Source organism: Leiobunum rupestre, chromosome 2 (assembly GCF_980474605.1).
Source record: "Leiobunum rupestre chromosome 2, qqLeiRupe1.1.hap1, whole genome shotgun sequence".
Classification (NCBI taxonomy): domain Eukaryota; kingdom Metazoa; phylum Arthropoda; class Arachnida; order Opiliones; family Sclerosomatidae; genus Leiobunum; species Leiobunum rupestre.
Window position 1 is genome coordinate 78,899,980 of NC_143385.1, and position 15,444 is coordinate 78,915,423.

General features: G+C 36.7%; 2 protein-coding genes across 3 annotated transcripts; one reads left to right on the plus strand and one right to left on the minus strand.

The window, feature by feature from the left end:
- The first annotated feature begins 533 nt into the window (after window positions 1-533).
- Window positions 534-10,227, plus strand: LOC149959151 (ATP synthase mitochondrial F1 complex assembly factor 1). Of its 2 annotated transcripts, none has more exons than XM_090165144.1 (9): window positions 534-699; window positions 1,010-1,116; window positions 2,639-2,813; window positions 3,141-3,203; window positions 3,427-3,477; window positions 3,555-3,602; window positions 8,378-8,473; window positions 9,131-9,238; window positions 10,049-10,227. In XM_090165144.1, exons 1-9 carry the CDS (start codon window positions 589-591, stop codon window positions 10,205-10,207), a joined length of 918 nt encoding a protein of 305 aa, XP_090021270.1. In that variant the 5' UTR covers window positions 534-588; the 3' UTR covers window positions 10,208-10,227. The 2 variants fall into 2 exon arrangements, with proteins under 2 accessions (XP_090021270.1, XP_090021271.1); XM_090165145.1 differs by having other exon boundaries at window positions 2,639-2,807.
- An 872-nt stretch (window positions 10,228-11,099) lies between these two features.
- LOC149959152 (succinate dehydrogenase assembly factor 2, mitochondrial-like) lies at window positions 11,100-11,665 on the minus strand. Its single transcript, XM_090165146.1, has one exon. The coding sequence runs from the start codon at window positions 11,627-11,629 to the stop codon at window positions 11,189-11,191; it is 441 nt and encodes a 146-aa protein (XP_090021272.1). The 5' UTR covers window positions 11,630-11,665; the 3' UTR covers window positions 11,100-11,188.
- Between the last annotated feature and the right edge of the window lie 3,779 nt (window positions 11,666-15,444).

The following is a 15,444-nucleotide window of genomic DNA, read 5'->3' on the forward strand; positions in this document are numbered from 1 at the left end:
AAAATGTAGGGCGCATATTTTATTATGATGTAATTGTATAGCATCTTTCAAATAAAGATCGCTTCTTCCGACATTTATAAGCCATTTCCCAGAGGTAAGTTTATTGAAAAACCACATATTAAAGATAGGCCTAACAAAAGCTATTAATTAATTTTTCTTTCTTTCTCTTTTGGAAACTTAAACAAGGAGATCCTTGGCTTTTCTTTAGAACTATTACATAATTTTGCAGAACAATTACTTCCAGGCATATTTCTTTATTGCTACAAAATACAAACACTCAAGATAATAATTTCTGAGACGAAACGCGTAGATATATTCTTGCGTCTGAAATCCGCTGTTTGGGATTTTGAAAAATGCGCTTTCTTCCGGTCGTTAGGCGTCGCTCCACTCAGGACTTTTTTAAATACCGGGGGGGGGGGGGGGTGCTTTTCAGGCGGAGTTTCAGCTTGGAGGAATCCTCCAAGGTTTCAGACTTTCAGTATCTCTTCTACTAGTAACTGTCGTCTGCTAATTTAGTAAGGATTACTGGAGTACTGTACCACAAATTTTGAAATTTTTGATTTCGGCTTGTTTATAAATTAATAAATTATGTTTCTTAGGTCCACAAGGGAATTATTCAAATATTTTCCTTTAACAATTAAGCCAAGTGATAACTTGTCGAATTTCAAACCTTTGCAAAATGCCATCTCTTCTTTAAAGGTCGGTTTGTTTTGTCAATTGTATTTTGTTCTAAATTTAATATTTATCTATGTAGATTTTAAAGGGCTCTACTAGCCAAGTGAGTGGTATTTGCATGTTTTTCCAATTACAAACCTTACTGTACTACAGTTAAGTATAAATTTGGCAGTGGTAACTTGTGTCCCTGTGAAACTTTACAAATCTCAGTGTCATAGCTTTCATTCTACTGGTGAATTCCAGTATAATTGGGTTTTTTTCTCGGTGCTGACATAGACATTATATCTTATTCTATATGATATGAATAAGTGAATTTCAACCTTAATTTTTTCAGTTTAGGTATTTCAGTACTGTTACTGATAAATCCAGCGAAGATGAAGCAATTCTACACAACAATCCTTATTATAAAAAATATGAGGATAAAATAAAAAAATTACAAGAGTAAGTATCAATGGCAATGTTCTCATTTGTCAAGATATTATAACTAAATAATATCACTTCACCAAGTATTTTTGAGCATAGTACTTAAAAACTACGGTCTGCTTTAGAATTTTTTTTAATACTTATAGGCTTATTCATTAAGGACTAGAAACTTTTTTCCTGCTGCTAAATATTGTTTTTAAAAATAATTCGTCAAAATTGCACTACAGCGGCCTCATGTAATTGCGTGTTTTTTTTTGGTGGAGAATGTAGCACTTGACGCGTAGATTACGAAACTAATTTTTTTTGGGGCCGCAAATGATAATTAAATTAATTAACTTAATGTTAAAAATGTACTAATTTTAGGGAATTACCGTGTTTTTGTATTTGTGGGTGGCGGAGAATGTAGCACTTGACGCGTAGATTACGAAACTAATTTTTTTTGGGCCGCAAATGATAATTAAATTAATTAACTTAATGTTAAAAATGTACTAATTGTAGGAAATTACCGTGTTTTTGTATTTTTGGGTGGCGGAGAATGTAGCACTTGACGCGTTGATTACGAAACTTTTGTTTTTGGGTCGAAAATGATAATTAAATTAATTAACTTAATGTTAAAAAGTTAGTAGAGTGGAAACCTAAACAAACAGTAACAAGCCGTGGTGTAGGCGACAACCCGACGAAGATAATTACTTCCAAAACACGTAAAAGACGTTACTAAACTCCCCGTATTGGCGCCTGACGGCGCCGCGCACTCGCTTCGCTCAAGCGCTGGGGGCGCGCAGCGCCTCCCCAACCCCATACTAAAAAAAGCGATGGGCCATCTATAACGCGACCTAGAGGACAGTACCAAGCCTTACGCATCAAGTATATACTTTTAATCTCAACCAGAAACAAAGTGGCCCAATAATAGAAAACACCGAGAAAATGAACAAAAACTGTAATTGATTTTATACAAAAAGGGAATATCACGTGGAAATCATTAGGACACCGAAACTGTGTTGCCGGCGAACACACGACGGAAATAAGTACAACAAAACACGTGCAAATGCCCAAAAATTAGAAATTTAAAATTACATTAAAAAATTAAATAATCATTTGCGGCCAAAATAAAAATTACTCTCGGCGTCTACGTGACAAGGTCTATCAGGCGCAACCAAAATTAATATAAAATTCAATGAAAATGAGAATTTTTTAAAATTAAAAAATTAAGTTAAACAATTAAATAATCATTTGCGGCCAAAATAAAAATTACCCTCGACATCTACGTGACAATGTCTATCAGGTGCAACCAAAATTAATATAAAATTCAATGAAAATGAGAAATTTTTAAAATTAAAAAAATTAAGTTAAACAATTAAATAATCATTTGCGGCCAAAATAAAAAATACCCTCGACATCTACGTGACAAGGTCTATCAGGCGCAACTAAAATTAATATCAAATTCGATGAGGCCGCTGTACTACACTTCACCCAATAAGGCATAGGCAATGTGTTCAGAATTGTTATGAGATTTTTTATAAATATTAAAATTTATTTTTAGTGAAGATAAAGATGAGTTTCTTTCACGAATTCAAGAATTATCTGAGAAAAAAATTAAAAGGAAGGCACCTGTAACGTCTGAATCTTTACAATCAGAACAGTCAGATAATGTGAAAAATAAAATGGGTCATCATAAGAAATATCACCAACCTAGTTACACACAAAAGAAAGTACATGTAAGCTTTGATATTCTCTCTGGCTCTCTTTCAGAAATTAATCAGATTCCATAAGATATTGTTAAAAAGGGTATTTTCTAAACAATAATTGTGTGTCACTCTAAGAAGGGGTGACATTCTCATCATACTGAGTTATATTTTCAAGTCACTTTCTGATTATGAGAGATTCATAAAAAAAATGTTATATCAAGTATCATACTGCAGAACGTTTCCTTGGTTTGCTATCATATCAAAATTATGAGGGATTTTTTTGGGAACTGCTGCAATAAACAAGTTGGGTGTTGGTATTTCTAATGAATACAAAATTGAGGTATTCATTTATTTCAGAAATTGGATGATATCATGAAGCTTGAGAAAATTGCCAGTTTAACTGCAAATGAAATTGAAATGGTATGGCATTTATTTATTATTACCCAACTTAATTTTTTTCTAACATTTGGCTGTTGTAAAATTTGGGTTTTTTAGTAATGGTACTTACAATTGTTAGTATTTGTTATAGTTTTGATGCCTTATATATTTCTCATGCAATTGTGATTTAGCAGCTGATTAACAAATTTCCAAATCACTTCAATGAGTTCTTGCCCCTTATGTATAGTTTTAATTCTCTTTGCAGATATGGAGAAGTTATCATGGTAAAAGAGATTCCTTGTGTGCCGTTATACCTGTAAGCTTCTGGTTATAATATACAACATTTCCAGAGCTTGAAAATTATAACCAACTATTTAATTACTTCTTTTTTAGGTAGATGTCTATGAAATAATGCATAATCGTTCACTGGAATGTCCAAATGTAAGTATTTAATGTATTGTATTTCAAACAAAATTACCAATACTACCACTTAAAGGGCAACAAAGCGGTCATGGGGACTGGCGAAAGGGGAAATATGGCATGATTTGGTTTTTTACAGGGTTGGCATAGAACCAGCCATACCAGTTATTGCCACCTGGTTAAATCCAGTATAGCCACTTAAAAAAATCCAGAATTTTTTGGCTTTATTAAAAAAAAATTACAATATGAATATTTTTTAGTAAATTAATAGTTTATATTTAGAAACCGGTTTACTTTACCAGTTTTTTGGTAGGTTTAAAGTTCCAAAGTCCGCTGCCTCGCTTCTGTCGGTGCGTCATACACAAAAACTAGGGGGAATTTCCCGAAGAAATCAAAAGAATTCAGTTATTTTATATAGCTATTTCGCTTTATTTGTTTAGCTCCTTATTTACGACAATAAAGGCAAACAATTTCTACTTACATATGTAAAAGGTACTGTTTATATTTTAGCCGGCTATAATTGAAAAAATTCGGTTATAGCCAATTAAAACCACTGGTCTGGATTTTTCAAAAAAAGCCGGTTTTTTTCCAACCCTGTTTGGTTATAAGAAAGTCCACCTGCTCTGCTGCTGTACAATGTCAAAGGTACTAACTTCAGTGGGACAGTGCAGTTTGAGCAGGTTCAACAATGTAGTTTTTCCCACAAAATATTTTTGCCCTTTAATGGGAGAGACATGTTATATAAGTACAATGTAAAATTCTCCAAATTTTTGAAGTACTCAATAATAGGTCATAGACTATTCAATGATTAAAAGTACACTATAAAACTTTTATAATGAAGTCAGTAACATTGGTACTCCCGATCAGTGGAACATTATCCATTTGATGTTAGTCTTACCAGCTAATGTAGAGCCCTGATTAATAGCCTTCGATAAGAGCTAGAAATAGTTTGGTAACAATAAAGACTGTATTGTAGCCCCTGTAGCACGACTGAGTCGGCCCGACATCGAAAATACCCGTCAAGCGGCAAGGTCGGCCAATAAGGTTTTTATAGTCAAAATGTAAACTAGTCGATCTACCTTAAAAGTATGACCCTAAACCGACTTCCGAACAACGTTGGGCCGACTTTCCATTTGTTATGACCATTACTTATAGTCGTAAATTTAGATTATTATGTAAATAACATAACTGGCATGTTATATAAATCAAAGGTTTCCAACTAATGCATACCAAGATGCTCAAACCTTTGTGCCACGTAATAATCGCGCCTGCAAAGTACATGAGAAAAAGTTTCCTTCTCAACCTTACAAGCCCTACAGATTGGTTCATCATTGATTCCAATCAAATAAAGATGTCTTTTAAGTAGGCAGTGGCCGGTTAGGAGGCCAACGACCAACCTAATATTGGACTTAGAGAGCGAGAGCAGCTCTTTTGCTCTCTGCCTAGAGGGGTCCGAGATAAACTCTTTAGCCTGCCTTTGGCCATCCATCTCAAGCCAAAGCTTAAGTTGTCGGTCAGTCATAAAGTTTGAGATAAGGCCAATCATTATGCTAGAGGGGATAGGAACGGTAGGTTCCGGAACAAAGAACCCAGTTACCCAGCCTCTGCCCCCTTCTTGGCCAAGACATTGGCCTTCTCATTACCATTGAACCCCCGATGTCCAGGAACCCAGTAGAGCTGAACTTTATTGTGGGTGCCTAGCTCCGAGAGGAGATTCAAACAGCCATAGACGAGTTTAGAAACAGCTATAGACGAGTTTAGAAGAAATCTCTCACCTCGAGAGCCGCTCGACTATCTGAGTAAATTTGGATAACCTTGCCACGAAGCTTTTTTTAAGACAAAAGTCAACACATAAGCAAATAATAATAATAATAGCATTAACACCAAGGCTTTCATAGAAGCCAAGATTGTTAATAAGTCAATACATTTCTGAATCTGCACCAGAATGAGTCTTAAACCCTTCCGTAAACCAGACTATTTTTCCTCTGGCTCCGGGGGTTTTGTGATTAGACCACTCTGTGCCTCTTGGCAATTAAGTATTGAAAGGCTTGCTGAATTGTAATATAGTAGCCAAAATATCAGAATCTATTAAAAAGACAGGTAACTGACTGGAGATTTCACGGTAAATCTTGGTGTGGTTATTATCAAAAATATTAGCCCTCCACGTACCATTTTGGTTGAGCTTATAGGCTCTTTTAGCAACCGCTTCCTCCATGAACAGATAAAGAGGAAGAATGTTGAGGAGAATTTCTAGAGAAGGGCTTGGGGCTGTTCTTATAGCTCCTATGATGCTGACACAAGCCAGCCTTTGAAGAGTGCGTAGATCATTCTGCACCGTCTTAATATGGACTCTAGGCCACCAGACAGCAGCATAAGAGAGCACTGGTCTGATGATCATGGTGTACAGCTAGTAAGGCACTTTAGGGCTAAGTCCCCATGACCTGCTTACTGCACTTCTGGTTCTCTAAAGTAACATCTTAGCATTCTCCTTAAAGTTAAAGCAATACAAGCCCCGTAAATTGTAATCAGCATGGGGCAGAGAATGTCAATGCCCTCCTGTAAAAGAATGGGAGTAATCCCATCCAGCCCTGGAGAGTTATAGGGCTTAAAAGATTTTGTAGCCCAAATTAGCCTGGAATGTGTGACAATTTTATTTTCCACCATCCAATCTTCCCTTTTGGTACATGCAATCTTAATGGGAAGAGGATCAGAGTCTGCTCTGCTAGTGACTCTGGAGTCAGGAAAGTTAACATCTAACATATGAGTTAGTCTCTCCTTAACTGAGGAACTCATGCATACCAAGATGCTCAAATCTTTGAGTCGCATAATAGTCACAGCTACAAAGAATATTTTTAGTTGGCAATGGTCTGTTAGTAGGCCAGTTACCAGCCTTATATTCGTTTTAGAGAGCGAGAGTAGCTCTTTTGCTCTCTGCCTAGAGGGGCCTGGGATAAATTCCTTGGCCTGCCTTTGACCATCCATCTCAAGCCAAAGCTTGAGTTGTTGATCCGACATGCTTGGAGACCAGGCTGCGTACCAGGTTACAGGGGATGGGTAGAGCAGGTTCAGGCACACTAAACCGAGCTCTTGCACCCTCCCTGTCGAAGGCGTCAGCCTTTTCATTCTCGTGATGCCCTTTATGACCAGGTATCCAATAAAGGTATCATTGGGCGTCCCAAGATCAGAAAGGATATCTAAGCAGCTAAGAACCAGTTTAGAAGTGATACTATACTGGTTAAGAGCATTAAGAGCGGCCTGACTATCTGTGTAAATTCGGATAACCTTCCCGCAATGCTTCATATCCAGACAATAGTCGGCACAGAAGCAGATTTCTGCTTGGAAATATTTGACTCGTCCCTCAATCAAAACCATAAGTACGTCACAAGAAACAGTTACCTTAATTCATTTAGTAATAAAAGCATAAGAGTAAACGGTATAAGGTTATGGAACTCACTAGAAGCAGTGCTAAAAAGTCAGAACTCTTTTAATATTTTTAAAAAAGACCTAAAAAAATTATATAATTGAAAATTGGTGACAAAATTGTAGTATTTTATCCTTTCTTTGGTTTTGAATTTTAGATTTAATTTAAATTAATAAGACGGAGTCCTATGTAAACCAGTTTCTAACTGATAGGAATATCCTGAAATAAAGCTTTTATTATTATTATTACCAACAATAAAGTTCAGCTCTATTGGGTTCCTGGCCATCGGGGGTTCTATGGTAATGAGAAGGCTGATATCTTGGCCAAGGAGGGAGCAGAGGCTGGGTTCTTTGGTCCGGAACCTGCCGTTCCTATCCCCTCTAGCATAGTACGCGGCCTTATCTCTAACTCTATGACTGACCGTCAACTCAAGCCTTGGCTTGAGATGGATGGCCAAAGGCAGGCTAAAGAGTTTATCTCGGGCCCCTCTAGGCAGAGAGCTAAGGAATTGCTCTCGCTCTCCAAATTTAATATTAGGTTGGTCGTTGGCCTACTAACAGGTCACTGCCTTCTTAACAGACATCTTTACTTGATTGGTATCAATGATGATCCAATCTGTAGGGCATGTCACGTTGGGGAGAAAACCACCTCTCATGTGATTTGTAGGTGCAATTATTACGCGGCCCAAAGATTCGAGCATCTTGGTATGCATCAGTTGGAAACCTCGGATTTCCATAACATGGCGGCCAAGAGGATTCTCCATTTTGTGTCGGATATCGGGCTTTTTAAGTCATAAGGTTTGGGGTTGCACAATGGACCACTGGTCGAAGTGCGCAAATGGGCATGTCTTTAGCCCTTCACCCCTTTAATAATAATAATACAACGTGCATTACATTTCTTTGCCTCTAAAATCTTAAAGCCTTTTGAAGTTAGTTTTCGGTCATGGACCTGAAAACAACTATTCAAAAACTATCCAACCATATAACGACTCCCTTGTGGTACAAACGAATGTGGCTTAAAGGCTCTAGCATTTTGTTTTGCATCAGTTCATTTGTTTAATATCCTGGCCATACGTAGATTGGGCTTTTTAAGTCTTAAAATTTGGAGCTGCGTAATGGACCTCAGGGTCGAAATGTGCAACTGAGCTAGTACTAAAATAATACTAATACGAATGTGCCCTAGAAGGTCTGGGAAGATTTGTAGTTTGCTAAAGACCATATTTTTCTAGTTGCATCACCAATTATAGTCATGATTATAAATTCTATCGGATATTTATTATTTGAATCCTCACTCCAAAAGGCTCCAACTCATTTGCATTACTCCATCGTATAGGCCAAATAATTGTTTTTTCACATTTTATTGTCTATTATTTAAGTTTGTTTATGCATTGGCAAGAAAAGGAGGATATGAATTCATCTTTGGCCAATTTAGTGGAGATACTGTCTATTTCACCCCACTCATAAACTATCAGGTATGTTTTTCATTTCGGATAATTTCTTATGCAGAATATAGTATTTATGGGTGCAGAATATTATATTTAAAGGTTCAAAATATTATTTAATGGCTTCAGTTAGTTTTGTAACAACTCTTACAATGAAATTATGATTAAAAGTATATAATTTATCTCTTTAGAGTAAAGGTTTCGACTTGTTTTGTTGCTGATGTTATTTATCTGTAGCATGTACCTACACTAGCTCCCACTGCTTTTCGAAATACAGTTAAAAAAATAAGTAATGCTCGTGCGAAATACATATAGTGACTTCTATAAAAATATAGTTCATAAAGAACTAAATGTCTCTAACTAATTTTATTTTGACATTTTGCATCATTGTAAGTAATGAAGTAAATTTTGATGTTTATTTGCTGTGGCAGAAAAATTACATCCATTGAAAACAGCCAAAGCTTGCGAAGATACATATTAAATTTTAAGGGCCTAAATGGATACTTGTAAAGATTTATTGTATGCTTCTGCTGAAAGTTAAACATAATAAGTTTAAACCGTATCTTTCATTTATCTGTTTTATCATTTTGTCATTTTCCTGTAAAACAGTTTTTACATTTTTCTGTATTCCAATTTCATCAGTTTATCAATTAATTTAATATTTTTTTGCTTTATTTGGTTTAATAGACGTATAAAGAAGAAGCTCCTGTATGTCTAACATTGAATCATTTTACTGAGATTGGAAGTCAGAAAGGAATCATTTTGATGTCTGGAGAGTTTGACAACAATATAATTGTACTTGTACCTTAAATCAGAATATTTATAAGTAGCATTTTTAATACATGCCATACCAATACCATTTTATTTCTTTTATTTTAAAAATTTTGTCATGTTTTCCGAGGATGTATTTATTGGTACTTAGGAAGAATGGCTGCGGATCATCTCATTCTTCCTACCCAATTGCTGCTAGACATCTAATACCATTAAGATGGCTTCCACCAAAGTTTAGTAACTGAAATATTTTCAATTAAAATCGCTACAGAATTCATCTTATGATAGCCGATTCAGCCAATCATATTGTGGCCTTTTTTAGCCCTATTTTTAGTGACTAGTCCGGGATAATAGGGAAATTAAAAAAATTCTGTGTTTCAGATTGGTATTAAGTTAACCAAACCTTTGTTGCTTTAGATATCTCAGCTGTTCCATGATGTTTCCCTAGAAATGAAATTAATGGCAAAACAAGTGACCAGCATGGTTTGGTGGGAAAATGTATTGAAGCAAAAATCTTGTTCCACCATTCATTCCATGTCTGTGCAACTTCTTTTTTCCATCTCCACTGATAGATAGATAGATAGATAGATGGGGATACACTTCCAATAACTTTTTGCATTGCCCCTTTTGTTGATGAAAAAATGCTTCAGGAAAATTACTTCCTTCCCAGACCTTTCAACCAATGGCTGTGTTTGTTTTGTCTGCTCATAATGTCATATCTTACTTTTTCCTCCACATGAACATTAATTTTATTATATTTTTTTAGTGTTTCTTATTTATATATTTCACTATATTGCATTCAAATAATTTATACTAATCTGTTACATTTTTCAGACTGCAGTTGAAGCACAGTTTTTGGCAAATCAAGTGCAACTGTACTATGTGACCAATAATTTAAACCGGAAACTTCTACTATGGACATTTAATAAAGAATCCCATAATTTTGAACACAATGATGTTATTAAAGAACTTGAGTCATGTCCTCCTGTCTAGAAATTGTAAATTAATTTGAATTTAGCTATAAATTATAAAATAATTAGTTAAGTTTTACTGAATATTAATTTATTAACTTAGTTACTTTTACTTTTTAATAATTGAGGAAAACAAAAACTGAAAAAAAAAATTCCAGCCTTTTAACGGAAAAAAAGATACTTGCGCCTCCAGATAATTGAAGGAGAGAGAATGGAGGAATATGTGATAAATTAACCTGTTATATAACTCCAATTTTTGTTGGTGGAAAATACCACAAAATTTTGATTTACCCGAAGGGGAATGTGTGATTGAACTAGTAACATACAGTAAAATATTCACATACCCCCTTTCCCATTTATGTGACATAATTTCAGAAAGGACAATAATCAAAATTAAGTATAAAAATTTCCCATGAAAATCTTGTTCGTTTTACGTATTTGTGGGTGGTACCATTGTAGTTGGTAGTAGTGAGAATGTATTTAGTTAGGGATAATTAATATGTTATGGTGAAATTTCCCTGTCAAGAGGTGGAGCAAGAAACTAGTAACTGGTGTTTGCCTCAATCGCTTTGGAAGTTGTCAGTTTTAGGGAACTAATGATTTGATATTTTTGGGGGGAAGAAGCTTACTCTTAAACCATCTCAAATTAGTTATTCTCCTTAAGTATAAATAAATACATAGGTAGTAGTGTGAGTTATAACTTTTCAAGTTTTGTTCCCTCTCAGAAACTTATAAATTATAGCTGCTCATTTAGCACCTCAATAAAAAATTTATATGGTTTTAGAAACATATCTCATTAGTTTTAGCTAAAACAATTTCGAATCAGGTCAGTCATTTAAATTTTTACAATGCACATTCCTCTCCCCATATGATATACAAACAACTATGGTGTTTTTAATTTAATAACAGTATCATTTGATTGAACAAATTTTATTTAAATTTGTTTACACAGTGATGAAGGAACTAATTTTAATAATAAATAACAGGAATATATAGTTTACTACTAATATAATTCGGGTTGATGAAATCTTGACTCCTTATCCTTATTTTGACAGTGAGCTTTCAACATGTTTAATACATCACTCTCAAACTCCGGAGGTGTTGGTATCAATCCAGTGACCCAATAATAAATATCCCAGTCATTTGATGGTAAATTTATGAGGTGATCATAAACATTCAACTGTTCAGCAGAAAATTCATCTAAATGTTTTTTTGCGAAGGTACTCAAAATTAATCCATTTTCTAACATTCCTCGTTTACGACTTTGGTAGAGCAATCTAGATCGCTTTAGCGAAACAGGCTCATTAGGATCAATATAATAATCTGGAATATTTATTCCATTTTCATCCTTAATGTGTGTTGATCTTTGAGAAACACATTTTGGAGAAATCAAATTCTTTAAAATGTTAAAAGAATTTTTACTCAAAAGACGGGATGAGGCCATTTCTTTCCAAAAAGAAACATAATAAAAAGCAGACTAACTTTTTTATGCGATAATAACCTAAAGTGCAGGAAATAAGTATTGAACATTTTGCAATAAGCCGTTCCCTAATTATTTTAATTTGATCGGTAATTTTGATTTAGTATACACTTCTTTTAACTTGAGCTATTTTATAAGATATTTCAAATGGAATATAGCCTTTTTCTATCACCATCCCAAAGGATTTCAATATTGGCCTCTACCTCCTATTTTTTTTTATACACACAATCGGTGTCGACCCTAGGCCTTAGACACCAGCACACACACAATAATTGATTAATCAGGGTGAGATATGTGTAACTGCCACGCCAACGGGGGGATACGTGGGGACACCCGTGGCGGAAGTACCCCGACCCCCCGTTGGGGGAATGGTGGTCGTCTTCACACGGCCTTCAACAAACTCTGCCTCCCAGACGCTTGGGATTACAGGAGTGAGCCCCTACTCCCAGCCTCTACCTCCTATAGCTTTTGACATTAGTGGTTTGTTCTAGCTAAGACCTTTTACACTTGGACTGCAATGAAGGTAGGCGTTCTTGTTAGGCTAGTGTCACCGCTACCTCAACGCCACCATCGTTATTTAGAGGCAACTCTTGTCCACAAGGGAATTCGGACTGAAAAAACGCGTTCACTTCGCGCTCCTATCCCGACATTTTACTCGGTCGCCCCGCGAGTCCTGACCAATTTTTGCCCTTTATTTACGGCGTCAAGAGAGAGAGAGAGAGAGCGAACCGTTCACCTACTAAAGAAGGGGGATCAAAAAAGGGGGGTTGCTGCATGTTTGTGGATTACTATCGCGGATTTTCTCCACTTGGTGGTGTTTTGTAGCGTACACTCTGAAATCGGAGTTATAACGTTGGAATTGTAGTCCAGGTGTAAAAGGTCTTAGGTTCTAGGGGTGGTTGCGGAGTTAATGCCTAAAGTGGTTGGGATTTTGTTTAAAGAACGCGTTGGAGGTTTATCCGTTTTATCGGCTTCGTGCGTAGAATTTGCTCATAAATATCGCCGCCTACCGACTGCGTTTTAAATTGAATATATGAAAGCTGTCTGCTCGTTCAAAATTCCCTCTACACAACTGAAAGTTCAACCGAAAAACATAGTAATTCAAAATTCGTCTGCTATTTCTTCACATATTAAGGCAGATGGTGCTATATTTACTAAGCTCTAAGCCTATAGCCCGCGTCATAAAAAGGTCCACAAACACGATTTTAGGGGCCCATCTCCTTAACCTTCACCGGCATCCCCTCCTTGGAAATTTCAGACAGAAGGGACTGCTTATGTTTTTAGAGTAATTGTCGAATTGAGATTTGACGTCTAAAATCGGACTGTTGTTCTGTTTACAAACTTTTTTCATAGTAAAGGCTTACGGTATTTCATATTTTTTTATTTTCCTTTTTCAGGTATCGCGTTGAGAACTTAAAGGGGCTACAAAGTTCGGTGGCAAAATGTGTGTAAAGTCAGTAAAGTGCGAAATTTACGGTTGACTCTGCCCGCCTCTGCCAAGCCGAGGGAGGGGTTAGGGGGGGAAGAAAAGCATGCTTAATTTTCTTTTTTTTTGCCACTGAACTTTGGAGTCCCTTTAAGACCCGTGTTACCAGGGGCGTACCGAAGAGAGTACGTTTGGGGGGGGGGGGGGAGGTAAGTGAAATTTGCCAAGTAAAAAATAGTTTGTCAAGTCGTCTAAGTTTGGATTGTTACGGTAGATTTCAATTTAAATGTTTCATTAAAATTTTAATTGGTGGCGCCATCCGCTGTTAGCGGCGGGAACTATATACTATACAATTGAATTAATAGTACTAATGTACTTTGAAAGTTATAGATGGCGCCACCCGTATGATAGAGTTGACGGCTGAGTGCACCGACTGGAAATTTCAGAATTTGTTTCGCGAAACCACGACTACCGAACGCGCCTATGTCATTCTAGCGGTACTATTCCCAATTCAATGGCGAAAACGGCTCGGCGTCTAGTTATATTGAGTGAAGCATTTGCGTACTCTCTTTATATACAGGGTGTCTCAATTTGCTCGATCAGGCCATTTTTCTCAAACTATATTTAGGGTTTATTTGTTAGGTATGGAAGGCTTTGGTTACTAAATTCCAGAAAAATCGAACGATTTTGTGCCGTTTTGGAAAATTTATTTTTTCACCGGTAGGTGTCACGCAAAATGTTTCAATAAAAAAGTTGTAGGGCATAGTCGAAAGTGTAAAAATAATTTTGGTTCGGTTGAAAAAGACCTATTTTTCACTGAGTTTGGAGGTCGGGGGAAAAACAAGTTGTACTAGCAGGCAATAGCCTTTAACGTAAACAATCGTACATAATCACAACACACATGTACATTTATTTTAGGGAACTTATGCTTTCAGCTATGTAGTTAATAATCAGATCTGCAAAAAGTTATTGTTAAAGAAAATTATTACGTTCAACACCTAATTAGACAAAGTAGACAAAGACCGCGTCTTCCATTTCGACGTGGTTACGAGTAAGATCATCAAACAAAGATTTGTAGACCAAAAATTACGCTTATTTTCTTTTGTTGTTTTTTAACGTGAAATATCAGTTGTCCGAGTAGTATTTAAAGCGTTTACATTTCAAAGTTAAGACATTATCTCAGCTTGGCCGATTGTTGTCCAGTATGCCTCTTTACACTCGAGATCAGCGCGCTCATATGCTAGAATTATTTTACGGAGAAGGTCGTCGTAATGCTACTCTAGTAAGTCAGTTATTTAGACGAAGATTTCCCAATTGCAGACCAAGTCATACGACGGTTCTTAGAGTGGTCCGCGACTTCGACAACTGGGGTAATATCAATCCGAGGTTTCGTGGTCGTGGTCTCCAGGACATCGACATGGAAAACACCATACTTGCCTACTTCGTCGCCTATCCTCGAGCGAGCGTCAGGACTGCCAGCTTTGACTTAGGGTTGGATCGAAACTACGTTTGGAGAACACTCAAAAGACACCATTTTCATCCATATCGAGCGACACCAAGGACTGCATGACGGTGATAGACAGCGCCGACTCGACTTCTGCAATTGGTTTTGCCTCATGGCTGACGCACACCAGGATTTTCACGATCAACTACTGATGTCCGACGAATGTTCATTCGGAAGAGATGGGCCTTTCAACCGTCAAAACCAACATATGTGGGACTACGAGAATCCACACTGCGGATTTCCTCACCGCCACCAAGTGCAGTTTCGCTTAAATGTGTGGGCTGGTCTGTTAGGTGACAGAATTATTGGCCCGTTCTTCCTGCCAAATCGTCTGAACGGTCAAAACTACTTGGGGTTCCTTCAAAATGAAATATCCAACGTGTTGGACGACATTCCTCTGGCCGAGTACAGACGCATCTGGTTCCAGCAAGATGGGGCACCACCTCACCAATATCGTGACGTGGTTGCATATCTAAACGACGAGTTTCCTGGAAGATGGATCGGAAGAACTGGTTCTGTTCGTTGGCCTGCAAGATTCCCTGATCTAACACCACTCGACTTTTTTCTTTGGGGATTCGTAAAGGACTATACAAACACCTGTGACGAGCGTTGAAGATTTACGACAAAGAAACATCGAAGCATGTCGCCGGGTGACTCCAGAAATAGTTCGGGGAGCATTTCGCAATATGCAACATCGTGCATATTTGTGCATTGCATCAGAAGGTGGCATTTTTGAAAACATTTTGTAGAAGTCATTAAAAAACATTTGTCACTTGGGCTAATTATTATTTGTTTATTTTTCGAAATCTTATAACTGAAATGCATGTTACCTACAATTCGTTAAAGGCT

Coding starts and splice junctions, on each gene's coding strand:
- LOC149959151 (XM_090165144.1), top strand. CDS start 589: ATGTTTCTTAGGTCCACAAGGGAATTATTCAAATATTTTCCTTTAACA. Junction 700..1,009: donor ATGCCATCTCTTCTTTAAAG/GTCGGTTTGTTT, acceptor TAATTTTTTCAG/TTTAGGTATTTCAGTACTGT. Junction 8,474..9,130: donor CCCCACTCATAAACTATCAG/GTATGTTTTTCA, acceptor TTGGTTTAATAG/ACGTATAAAGAAGAAGCTCC.
- LOC149959152 (XM_090165146.1), bottom strand. CDS start 11,629: ATGGCCTCATCCCGTCTTTTGAGTAAAAATTCTTTTAACATTTTAAAG.